The following is a 12816-nucleotide window of genomic DNA, read 5'->3' as shown; positions in this document are numbered from 1 at the left end:
GGCAGAGAATGTGTGGGGCTGTGCAGGGATTCCCCTTCTTTGCCGGCGGGTGGCTGGTGCGGGGATCCTCTCTGTGCGGGGGGCCGGGGATCCCCGTACTGTGCATGCGGGGTGACCCTTTTGTGTGTGTGCGGGGGGGGCGGGTATCCCCTTCTATGGGGCTGGTCTTGGCCGGTCGGGGACACCCCCTTCTGTGGTGGGGGGAAGGTGGGTGTCCCCATCTATGTGGGCTGTGGGTGGCCTCTCCCTCCTCTTCCCCATCCCTCCCTCTCTGTCCCCCGTGTCCCCCCCCCCCCCCCCCGATCCCGTGTCTCCCCCCTGTAAGAAGCCCTGATCTACTCACCTGAGGGCTTTCTCCTGCGGCGGCCACGATGGACACCCTCCTCCTCCATCGCGAAGTCTCGTGTTCTCTGTAATTACAGTACGCGGCTTGGTGACGTCACCAAGCCGCGTACTGTAATTACACAGACCGGGACTTCGGCGATGGAGGAGGAGGGTGTCCATCGTGGCCGCCGCAGGAGAAAGCCCTCAGGTGAGTAGATCAGGGCTTCTTACAGGGGGGAGACACGGGACCGGGGGGGGGGGGGGGGGGGACACGGGGGACAGAGAGGGAGGGATGGGGAAGAGGAGGGAGAGGCCACCCACAGCCCACATAGATGGGGACACCCACCTTCCCCCCACCACAGAAGGGGGTGTCCCCGACCGGCCAAGACCAGCCCCATAGAAGGGGATACCCGCCCCCCCCGCACACACAAAAGGGTCACCCCGCATGCACAGTACGGGGATCCCCGGCCCCCCGCACAGAGAGGATCCCCGCACCAGCCACCCGCCGGCAAAGAAGGGGAATCCCTGCACAGCCCCACACATTCTCTGCCCCGCCGGCTGCACAGGGATTCCCAGGGTGGCTGGATGCTAGTTCTGTATGCTGTGGGTAGCACAGATCGCTACCCACAGCGTGCTGGCAGGCATCCAGCCATCCTGGGGAATCCCTCTGATGAGGGAAAAGTGCAGCCGGCGGGGAAGAGAAACAATAAATCTCCCTGGCGGTATTGACGAGCTCAGCTCGTCAATACCGCTTTCAGCAAGTTTTTCCTGGACGAGCTGAGCTCGTCAATACCGCCAGGGTGGTTAAAGTGAATATGTGTCCAAATCCTAATTTTATGACTGCTCTGTCTAACCTCAATGATCTTTTTCAATGCCCTGAATTGGCCACTTTATATTAGGTCTATGGAGAACGAGCTCAGCCTTTGTTGTAAAATTGTGCCACCCTCCTCTTCCTTTTCTAAGCTTTTCCTAATGACCAGCTTTCACAAAGGCTTGTCGCTTGATAATAGTAGCAAGATTAGTTGGCATTCACCTTAGTATAGCCTTTCCTGTGAGAAATATGAGAGTCTTGATTGTGAAAATTGCCTGTGCTTGCTGCCCATAGGAACTAGTTATGCCTATTACTTAATTTGTAAAAAAAAAAAAAGAAAAAAGAAAAAAAAAGCACTGCAACAATGACAGCTTGATGCAGGACAACCATTTAAAGTCCATCTAAAGTCAAACATGAAAAATTAATGGTTCATATGTAACAAATATACAATGGTTTGGGTCATTTTTTAGTATTTATATAGCACAGACATCTTCGCCAGCACTGTACAGAGTCCTGTATATATTGTCTTGTACTAACTGCCCTTCAGAGGGGCTCACAATCTAATCCCCATCAGTCATATGTCTATATTGTGTAATGTATGTATGTATGTATCGTAGTCTAGGGCCAATTTAAGGGTAAGCCAATTAACTTACCTGTAGGTTTTTGGGGGTGGGAGAAACCGGAGTGCCCTGAAGAAAACCCACGCAGACACAGAGAGAACATACAAATTCCGTACAGATGCCCTGGATGAGATTCGTACTGGGACGCCGCGCTGTTAAGACGAGAGTGCTAACCACTACACCACCGTGTTGCCCGATGGGTTCACTACACAGCTTCAACTGTTACATTAACTCGTACCTTATACAAACAAAATTGCCACGATTTTTTGTGACTGCTCGCAAAAGTGCTGCATGCAGTGCTTTTACAATAGCTACAGGTGTGAATGCTTCCCATAGGAAAGACACTACCGTATATTTTTGCCGGTCACCACCATTGTCAAATTGGAGAAGCCGGTGTTCACTTACCTGGGGCTTCAAACAGCCCCCTGCAGCCGGCCTGTGCCTGCAACGGGCCAAATTCATCCTTTGGTCTCCCGCTGCGGCTTTTTGTGCGCCTGTGCGTACACATCAGCGAGTGTCCTGCCGCAGGTGCAGTAAGCGAGAACATCATATTGCGCAGTGCGCTCTTGCCAACGTGAATGCATACGAGGATACTGCCCAGGAGCAGTGGCCTGCCGCCTGATCAGTCAGCAGAAACGAAACTTAGCCATGGCGAGGGATGAGAGGATCGGTTTGGCACACTGCGGGCACAGGACAGCTGCAGGGGGCTGTCAAAGCTCAGGTTAGTAAACTCTTATGTACAGTTTAGGTTCACATTAAGGAAAAGCAGACAAACAGGACACCTCAAGACCCAAAGAAGATGCCATGCATAATTTAGTAAGCATGTGATGTATATGTTTATCTGGCCATTTGTTTATTAATTTTTTTTACTTTAGAGGTGTTTTAAACACTCATTATATCCATGTATTAGGCCTGAACGATTTTAGGAAAAAAATTTAATTGAGCGATTTCTGTCCAAAATTACGATTTCGATTCACGATTTCCTTCAAATCAAGCTCTGTTTCCCCTTGTGCCTGTCTGTTCCCCTCTGTCCCCCTGTCTCTCATTGTGCCCCCTTTGCCTCTTCATGCCTTCTCTGGGTCTCTTTCTTGCCTCCTTTGTGTCTGTGCCCACTCTGTTTCTCTCTGTGCCCCCTCTGTGTCTCCTGCGTCTCTCTCTGTCCCCACGCTGTCTCTCTCTGTGCCTCCTCTGTCACCCAAGTTGCATCAGTTCTGGACATAGCTTCAAGCACGAGTCCAGCAATGCCCGTCTATCCACTTTGCCTCCTGCAGGCTCTATTGCACGGCATACTTCCTGTATATCATGTGACATACAGGAACCCGAAGTTTTGCCAAGCACAAGAGGCGGCAGAGGGCGATAGAGGATGGTAGGTATGTACAAAAGCTGCGGGCACTGGGACTTTGGGAAAGTTTGAAGGCGCTTCTTCAAACTTCATGTGGAAATGACGTGATCGCGATATTCGCCGCTTTCACGATCCTGAAATTGTGATCTTGGTGGATCGCGATTTCGATTTAAATTCGATTTATCTTTCAGGCCTACCATGTATACATTTTTATTACTACACATTTACAGAAGTGCTGACTCCTTCTGCAACATGTTCCATAGTATATAGTAACAATAAGTCAGTGATCAATAAAAAGAAAAAAAAAATCAATCAGGAAATATGAGTTTACCACCAGATAGAGTTACCATTTCAGCAGATATCAAATATAAAGCACATTTGCAGCCAGCTTTGTACTGCTTATTGGAGTATTAATGCAGTACATCTCCCCTTCCCCCCCACCCCCCCACAGTTCTCAGCTGTCTAAAGAATAGTCAATCCCTCAAACAAGAGTGCCCATTTGACTCTTCTATCCTCAGGAATAATGTACTATAAACAGCCTGACAGTTTAACTTTGAGCTAAGTAAATAAAATTGCATAATTATGAAACCTAATACATAAAGAACCTTTTAATAGAATTTTGGTCATTTTGTGTTTACAAACCTCATCAATTCCTTCTTCTTCGTGAAATGTGCGTGACATAAATAGGCAAGTCATAGTTTCTCCCTTCTTCGTAAAAAGGATGAAATCTTTTCCCAATTCTCATTGAACCACTAATGGTGCATTAAAGTAGCCCAACAATGCCGGGGGGGGGGGGGGGGGGGGGGGAAGAGAGAGAGAGAGAGAGAGAGGAGAGAGAGATGAGAGACAGAGAGAGAGAGAGAGAGAGAGAGAGAGAGAGAGAGAGAGAGAGAGAGAGAGAGAGAGAGAGAGAGAGAGAGAGAGAGAGAGAGAGAGAGAGAGAGAGAGAGAGAGAGAGAGAGAGAGAGAGAGAAAAAAAATTCCCATAAAAAAACAGTTTAATATGCATCACTCTATACTTTATTAATCTTACTGGAATACTAATATTTAACTAAAAAGGTTTCTATTTAGGAAAACCAAATTAAAACCAGGTTTTGTGCAATTTAGACTTAGTGTGCATGTGCCTCTATTACTAACACTAGAGAAGTAGTACTCCGACATCCCCCAATGGCTATAAAAGCCCACACTGCCAGGTGATGCACCAGCAACAGAACAGAGTCGATGGTCCTAATGTGAATGTCATTTCTGACAAAGCAGCCCGCAATGTCCAGCTAGTAACGACAGCTGATCAGGAGGATGAGATGCCCCTCGCAGACTTATTATTGAAGTTTAGATTGGCTTTCAATTGGCCAAAACTACATTAGGTTGAATATGCTAAATGAAAAGGGAGGAAGGGTGACCAGCTGAAAATCAAACATCATTCATGTGACTGATCAAAAGTAAATATAAAGCCCAACAACATTAAAAATTATAGTTCTGTATGGCGTGGGAGGGTTACGCCTTCTTTTGTAGTTTCAGTCCTGTCTGTGTCCATATTGGGAAGATTACTTATTTTTTTAGAACCTCCAAGAACTACAAGGATTTAAAAGGGAATCTGAAATAAGTAAAAAAAAAAAAAAAAAAAGTTTCACTTACCTGGGGCTTCTCCCAGCCCCTGCAGCCGTCCTGTGCTCGCACCAGTATTCAACAATCCTCTGTTCCCCCGCCCCAAATGTGCCTGTCCTCATTCACGATCCCGTCGCTGGGAGCCTCCTGTGCAGGCGCAGTAGAGATTTTCTCATTCTGCGCAGGATGCTTCCGGCGACGGGAGCGTGAACGAGGATGCGTGCTGCCAGGGCTGTGCAGGCGCTGTCGACTTGCAAGCTGGCAGTAACGAAACCGTGGCACGACGAGGGACCGGAGGATCTTTCAGTACCAGCAACGGCATAGGATAGCTGCAGAGGGCTGGCGAAAGCCCCAGGTAAGTGAAACTTTTTTTTTTTTTTTAACTTATTTCAGAAAAGTCTTCTGCCCTTCCCTTCAAGATTCTTTCTGCTTCACCCTGTGGCCCTACTCGCTGTGCCCTGGTCTTTAGTAATGTGGCTGCTTCCATCGCACCCAGTTCTATGAAGTGTCGATTGTTACCTATGATTATTATTTTTCCTCGTTTTTTTGTCAAATGTCTAAGCAATGCATATCTGCTTTTATGGACGTACTTGTTCTTTACTGAAAAAGGTGTTCAATAAAATGTAAAGTTACAAAAACAAAAAATAAAAAAAAAGATGATGATTTAAAAGGACCTCTGTCGCGAAAATCTTAAAATTTATGTAAATATATACAATTAAGATGTACATTTTCTTCCAGAGTAAAATGAGCCATAAATTACTTTTCTCCTGTGGTACTGTCACTTACAGTAAGTAGTAGAAATCAGACAGGAGCGACAGGTTTCGGGCTAGCGCATCTCCTCATGGAGGGTTCACAGGGATTTCTTTATTTTCAAAATGCACTTAGTGAATGGCAGTTGCTCCGTCCAACTACCAAAAAACATGTATGGTCTGCAGGGAGGCTGGTCAGCATCTTTGTATAAATTTTTTTCAGGGAGTGTCTTTATAAACAATAAAGGACATGCCAAGAACACCCTATGGAGAGAGGTACTAGTCTAAAACCTGTCGGTTCTGTCAGATTTCTACTACTTACTGTAAATGCCAGCAACATCAGAGAGAAGTAATTTATGGCTGAATTTTACTCAGGAGGCAATGTACTTGTATGCGTTTTAAATTTTAAGATTTTCGCGACAGTTCCTCTTCAAGACAGATGTTTGTGATGTTACTCGACCACTCTAAGGCCCAAATAAATCCTGGCAGCAAAATTACTGCCATGTTTTGCCATCTAGTAGTTTTATTGGTTAAGAAGGCTTGACAAGATAAACATATGCTATAGCTTTAGAAGGTTAAAAGTGACTGGGGAAAAAAATAATTTTTTTATATATATATATATATATATATATATATATATATATATATATATATATATATATATATATATATATATATATATATATATATATATATATATATATATATATATATATAGATAGATAGATAGGATAGACAGACAGACACTGGGAGAGAGCGTAAATCAGAGATTACAAAACATGGCAGAATTCCTAAAAGCTCAATAAAATAAAGTGAGCGACTATACAATAGCAAAACACTAAATTGTACTTATCGTAAAACTACAGTCTCCCAACACAGTACAGCTACCCTACCTGCTTTTTGTTTTAACCCAAAGTAATGGTAGGTTTATAAAAAAACTGAGGCTATCTTTATGTTTCGTACATTAGCAACACATGCGCAAAAAACAAAGTTGATTCAACGTACGATTTCAAACCATTTCCATACTGTCCAATTTGAATAGATTCAGGAGTTCTTTTGGCAGACCGTCCAAACTGAATGACACCTGCAGCTTCAGCTATGATATTAAAAACATGAACCGAGAGTTAAAAAGTGAATTTATTACAATACAATTATATACAAAAATACATTACAAAATTGTATTCTGCAAAATAACTTCTTTAATAACATCCACTCTTACTTGGATCCATTCCAGCTCCATCATCAAGGAAACCGAGCATGAAACCACCTCTCAGATCTTGTCTTGGCACTGTGCGAGCAATACAAAAAGTTAACATTCACATTGCAGCATGTGTTTAAAATAAAGATATCTTTTGTTTCTTTTAACTTTACACTTTTTTTTTTTTTTTTTTTAATCATTGAGGGCTCGTTTCCACTATTGCGGTGCAGAATCGCCTGGATTCCACCGCTGATGAAATCGCATGCGGATGCGATTCCGCATGCGGTTTTTGCCGCGAATTCGCATAGGTGAGGGTATATGCGATTTTAACCATGTCACTGCCTGTGTGAATTTACATTGGTACCTATGCGAATTCGCATGCGAATTCGCGGCAAAAAACGCATGGGGAAAACGCATGCGATTTCCCTATTAAATACATTATGTGCGATTCGCCTGCATTCCACACGCAGGCGAATTCTGCAGGGTGTTCCGTGCAGATTTTCTCTGCACAATAAAACGCTCCCGCAGACGCATAAGTGGAAACAAGAACATTCACTTATATTGTCTATGCGAATCCACATACGCAAGACGCATGCGGATTCGCGATAGTGGAAACGGGGCCTCAGGTGTAGTCCCAATTTCCTGCATATGCAGCCATGGGCTTAATGCAAGCTCAAAGCAGAACTAAAAAAAACAAAAATAGATACTTACCTAAGAGGGAGGAAGCATCTGGATCCTCCAGAGACTTCCGTGTCCTCCTGGAGACCACCATTGCTACCTGGGAGCCATTGTTAAATTGCGACTACACTCCTCTTTGTGTACATTCATACTGTGCTTGCACAAGTGCAGGGACCCAGTGTACCTAATCAATCTCACAGCGGGGAGCGCTGTCACGATAATAAATCCAACATGAGCGTCCACACGTGGCATCAGTGGTCTCCAGGAAGTGGGAAATATCTGGATGATCTTAGGTAAGCATCTTTTTGTTTTGTTTTTTATTTTGCCTCGGGTACACAGTAACTCCGACTCACTTCTTTCCTTGCCATATCATGGACTTATTTCATGATCATTAAATACCTGTGTAAATATCAATTCTTGTAGCATCAGCATCTCTAAAAGAAAAAAAGAAAAAAAAAAAAAAAAGAAAATCAGTTTTCCCTACACATTTCTGATTTGACAACTATTTAGTTTAAAGAGGAATTCATTTTTTTGTTTTTGTTTCATATTGTTCGGTAACGTAGGGATGGTCAATAAGATGCTTATATTCTATGTTGTTGCAAACTTTATGAAGCGACGTACTAGCCACTCAAATGCAGCAGCTGCTGCATTTGACTGGATAAAGAACATAAAATATGCATCAACTCAGAATTATTAGCATCATGGACCATCCCTAAGTGCCAATTTACTGATCCCTCACTAGCCTCTGGATCCTAATGAGACTTCCCTCGTTCTCCTTAGCACCCCTGATCCAGCGCTGACCCCCCCCCCCCCCCCCTGCAAAGTCCACCAACAAGGGCTTGTCCACAGATTGCGCAGGCGCAGTAGCTGCTCGCACCACTGGGTCCTCGAACATTGTGTGCTTTGCGCAGGAGCAGCAGCTGATTGGGCTTTAGTGACAAAAGCCAGGCCTGATCGGACCCCATCAGGCTCAGTTATTTTCATTGAAGCCCAAGTGGAAAAGCCAGGCCTCATCGAACCCTATCAGGCTCAGCCATTTCTAATGAAGTCCAAGTGGAAAAGCCAGGCCTATTCATTATGTTCTCCTGGGCCCCTCTTTGCTGTTTCTGCCACTCCCTGCTGCAATCCTGGCTTGTAATTGCCAGTTTTAGGCAGTGTTTACAAACAAAAAACATGGCTGCAAAGCAGCATGTGATAGGCTGAGAGAAGCTCAGTCTGTGACTTATACAGAGCCTGCAGGGAGCGTGGAGAGGGTGTGTATAGCTTCTACCTATCACAGCAGATCAGCACATTACTGCCTGAGCTGACAAGGCAAAGAAGATTAGATTATATAACAGAGATAATACAGCAACTGTGCAACTAGGAAAGGCTGCAGTAAGGCAGACCACATTAGGACAGGTATAGGAACTTATATGATAGAAGAAATAAGGCTGAAAATTTTGTTACAAAATCTCTTTAAATTCAAAACACAAATAATTTAGTATTTACAAAAGCAACTACTGAGATATAGATTGTTTTTCTTTTTTAACCACCTTAGCGGTATGGACGAGCTCTGCTCGTCCATTACAGCCAGAGGGTGCTGCTCAGGCCCTGCTGGGCCGATTTTGATGAAATAAAGAGCAGCACACGCAGCCGGCACTTTGCCAGCTGCGTGTGCTGCCCGATCGCCGCCGCTCTGCGGCGATCCGCCGCGAGCAGCGGCGAAAGAGGGTCCCCCCAGCCGCCTGAGCCCTGCGCAGCTGGAACAAATAGTTCCGGCCAGCGCTAAGGGCTGGATCGGAGGCGGCTGACGTCCATGACGTCACTTCGCTCGTCGCCATGGCGACGAAGCAAGCAAAACACAGAAGGCTGCTCATTGCGGCCTTCCGTGTTACTTTTGGCCGCCGGAGGCGATCAGAAGAACGCCTCCGGAGCGCCATCTAGTGGGCTTTCATGCAGCCAACTTTCAGTTGGCTGCATGAAATAGTTTTTTTTTTTATTTAAAAAAAACCCTCATGCAGCCGCCCTGGCGATCTTAATAGAACGCCAGGGTGGTTAAATTAAAAACAAGGTAAACCCTGGGAGGCTTCTGCATGGATCTATACAGTGGAAAAATTGAGGAATAAGCATGTGATCAACAGCCCAGTTTTTCAATTGTGTATTCTGAGATGAATGTTGAGTGATAACCCCCGTTACTGACTACTAACGATGTGTCAAGCTAAATTCCTGGGTATAGGTCCATTTTAAGATAGTATTAAAATAGTGTTCTATACATACAGAGAAAAACATGCAGCCAAGCAAAAACACAGGCTCAAACTAAACCAGCACTACATACCTTGCATTATCAACCAACTCAGCCAAAGCACCAAAAAGGAACTCGTGGGTTGTGCTATTTGAAGAAAAAAGTTAAAATTAGTATAGAGGTAAGATAAACAATGAACAATGCTTGAAAAGGATACACACACACAGAGTACATCTAAATATTTCAATGTATTTACCTCTCCTTAACATTTTTGGGTGCCTTTTAATTTCTGCCTTAAACTGACTAAACTTTAAAACAGGAACTGTAACAAAGGATTGAACGTCATCCCAATCAGTAGCCGATATACCCTTTCCTATGAGAAATCTTTACCTTTTCTCAAATGGATAATCAGGGGGCTCTGTATGGCTGATATTTTTGTGTAACACCTCCTACAGTTTGATGTCAGTACCTAGGTAATGACATCACACTTTGGGAGCTGTTGCTTTGTGTGAAATAACAGCTGTTCTAACCGTCAAAAAAGCAGCATCTCCTTCCACAGAGATCACCTGCCAGCAGTAAAGATATTGCCACTTGTGATAAAATTTCAGAATGCAAATCAGGGAGAGGAAAGATTTTACAATGGGCAAACACTTAAGCCAGGGACACTTAAGCCAGGAATGGAAAAAAAAATCAGTTTTACTTTCCTGGGGCTTCTACCAGCCCCCTGCAGCCATCCCGTGCCCTCGCAGTCACTCACGGAGCCTCCGGTCCCCCACCGCCAGCTAGTTTCGTTTTTGCTGACAGTCCGACCACTTATAGTTTTCTTTGCGTTCCCATCCACAATAGCGTCCTGCGCAGGACAGTATTTAGGACGGCAACGTGAAGAAGGATACGCGTGGCCAGGCCTGCGCAGGTGCAGAAAGCCCGCTTACTCCCTTTCAGTGAAACCGAAACTAGCTGGCGGCAAGGGACTGGAGGCTCCGTAAGTGAATGCAAGGGCACGGGACGGCTGCAGGGGGCTGGTAGAAGCCCCAGGCAAATAAAACTGATTTTTAGCCCTGGCTTAAAGAGAAACTCCGACCAAGAATTGAACTTTAGCCTAATCAGTAGCTGATACCCCCTTTTACATGAGAAATCTATTCCTTTCACAAACAGACCATCAGGGGGCGCTGTATGGCTGATATTGTGGTGAAACCCCTCTCACAAAGAAATTCTGAGTACGTACTCTTGGCAGTTTCCTGTCTGTGAACCCTGTTGCATTGTGGGAAATAGCTGTTTACAGCTGTTTGCAACTGCCAAAACAGCAAGCAGCAGCTGCATCACTTGCCAGCAGTAAAAATGTCACCATGTGATAAATGTCAGAATATAAATCAGGGATTTAAAATATTTTACAATGGGCAAACACTGACTAAATCATTTATACATAATTACAGTAAAAACAAAGCACTTTTTTTATTACAATATTTATAGTTCATCTTTAAGTGTTCGTTTAAAGCATAGTACCGTATACAATACATATTGGAAACCGACACCCCCACACATCCTCCTGAAAAGAAAATGGCTTTTAGAAGTTCATAACCTTTAGAAGTTCCTCTTTTCCACTTGTAAATCATAGGTCACAGTACTAGTTTTCCTACAGTAGCAGAAGCTCACTACCAAGTAAACTCCAGTATAGTAGCAGTATGAGAGTCACCACCTGCAAAGTAGTATCTATGCAACAATGGTCTGTACTCACTAAATATCGGTAAAATGCAGGGCTGTGGAGTCAGAGTTGGAGTCGGAGCAATTTTGGGCACCCGGAGTAGGAGTCGTTGATTTCATAAACTGAGGAGTCGTGTGATTTTTGTACAAAATCCACAGCACTGTTAAGTATTAGGCTAAGGAGTCGGAGTCAAGGAGTCGGAGCCATTTTGAGTACCCGGAGTCGGAGTTTCATAAACTGAGGAGTCTGAGTTGGAAGATTTTTGTCCCGACTCCACAGCCCTGGTAAAATGTACATGTGCAGACAGAAAACTACGTACGCATCATCCAATGTGAAGAGAGTTAGGAACCTTGCTCTTTTTGTGCATACTGTTGAATAAATCTCTGAGCCAGCATATCCCTTGAGCACTCCTTGGTCCTTAGAAAACCGTGTAACACATGCAGTGTTCTCCCCAGGATCAATTAAGTGGGCGCGCCGCCCGGGTGAATTAAGGCCCCGCCCGGCTGCTATTTTGCATATTACAAAAGCCAGCGCTGTTCTCTGCACTCAGCGCTGACTCCTCTGTAGCAGATTGCCCAGCAAGCTCAGCTCCTCTAGAGATCTCGCGCTTTCTGGCGGGCTCGTACACTCCTTGCCTCAGCATGGCAATAGGCGGGACCATGCTGACTGCATAGTGCTCCTCCTCCAGGAACGGGGCACATTACAAGCAGTCTCACTCTGCCTGCACGATCGTGAAGGGATGCTGGAGCCTGTGACTAAAGCAGAGCTGGGCAAACTACAGCCCGTCTGGCTTTGTAATCCGGGTATTTAGTGCCTCCTTTCCCCCTCACGGCTGTGTCACTTGTCTCTCTCCCTCCCCACCGTACAATTGTTGTACATTTACGTGCAGTACTAACTTTCCTATCTCTGAATTACACCACTTGAAGAGGGGAGTGCAGGCAATCACTCACTTCCTCCCCGGGTGTCAGACGCACGGAGCAGATCTCCACTAGCTGCAGAGAGCGGGATGTCCTGGCTGCTCAGAGACCAGAGCACACAGACAGCAGCGCTGAAGGGGAAAAAAAGCAGTCTGATCTGATAGGTACAGGCAAAAAAAAGCTGTGACCTTAGGTCAGCTTGCACACATAAAGCTCTGTCCTGAAGTGTATTCCCAATCCCACCCCCTCTTTTTTAACCCTTAGGATACACTAATCTCTGGAATCTCAAGGGGCCAGCATGTCCTTTCAGACCATGCTGAGCTTTGCATTTTCTAAAAAAAAAAAAAAACCAGTTCATACCTATGTGTAATTTTGCAGCTTCTCAGTTAAATCTGTAGGACATGCTGAGCCTTGTGGTTCCACAACAATGGGGTCCACAAATGAAAACCTTACCAATCAGATGATTGGTAGAGGAACCAACCCCCAAAACATTGACGGAACAATAGTGGTTGATCGGAACCATTAATGATGCCCAATACGTATAACAATATGATGTCTGTTTCACCTGCACTGTGAACCGGATTTGTGTACTGCAAATCAAGCCTATTTTTGTTCAGTTTTTTTCAAACGCAAACAAAAAGCACTGTAA

General features: G+C 44.9%; 1 protein-coding gene across 1 annotated transcript in view; it reads right to left on the bottom strand.

Moving 5' to 3' along the window:
• Positions 1–12816, bottom strand: part of MORC2 (MORC family CW-type zinc finger 2) — a 93438-nt gene that overhangs the window by 53589 nt on the left and 27033 nt on the right. Inside the window, 6 exon segments of the mRNA XM_068241008.1 lie at positions 3740–3832; positions 3834–3849; positions 6457–6547; positions 6671–6739; positions 7727–7761; positions 9642–9695. Of these exon segments, the coding sequence (XP_068097109.1) occupies positions 3740–3832; positions 3834–3849; positions 6457–6547; positions 6671–6739; positions 7727–7761; positions 9642–9695 (358 nt within the window).

Source organism: Hyperolius riggenbachi, chromosome 1 (assembly GCF_040937935.1).
Source record: "Hyperolius riggenbachi isolate aHypRig1 chromosome 1, aHypRig1.pri, whole genome shotgun sequence".
Lineage (NCBI taxonomy): Eukaryota > Metazoa > Chordata > Amphibia > Anura > Hyperoliidae > Hyperolius > Hyperolius riggenbachi.
The sequence above is the reverse complement of the archived record's forward strand: the minus strand, read 5'-3'. Positions and strand labels throughout refer to the sequence as shown.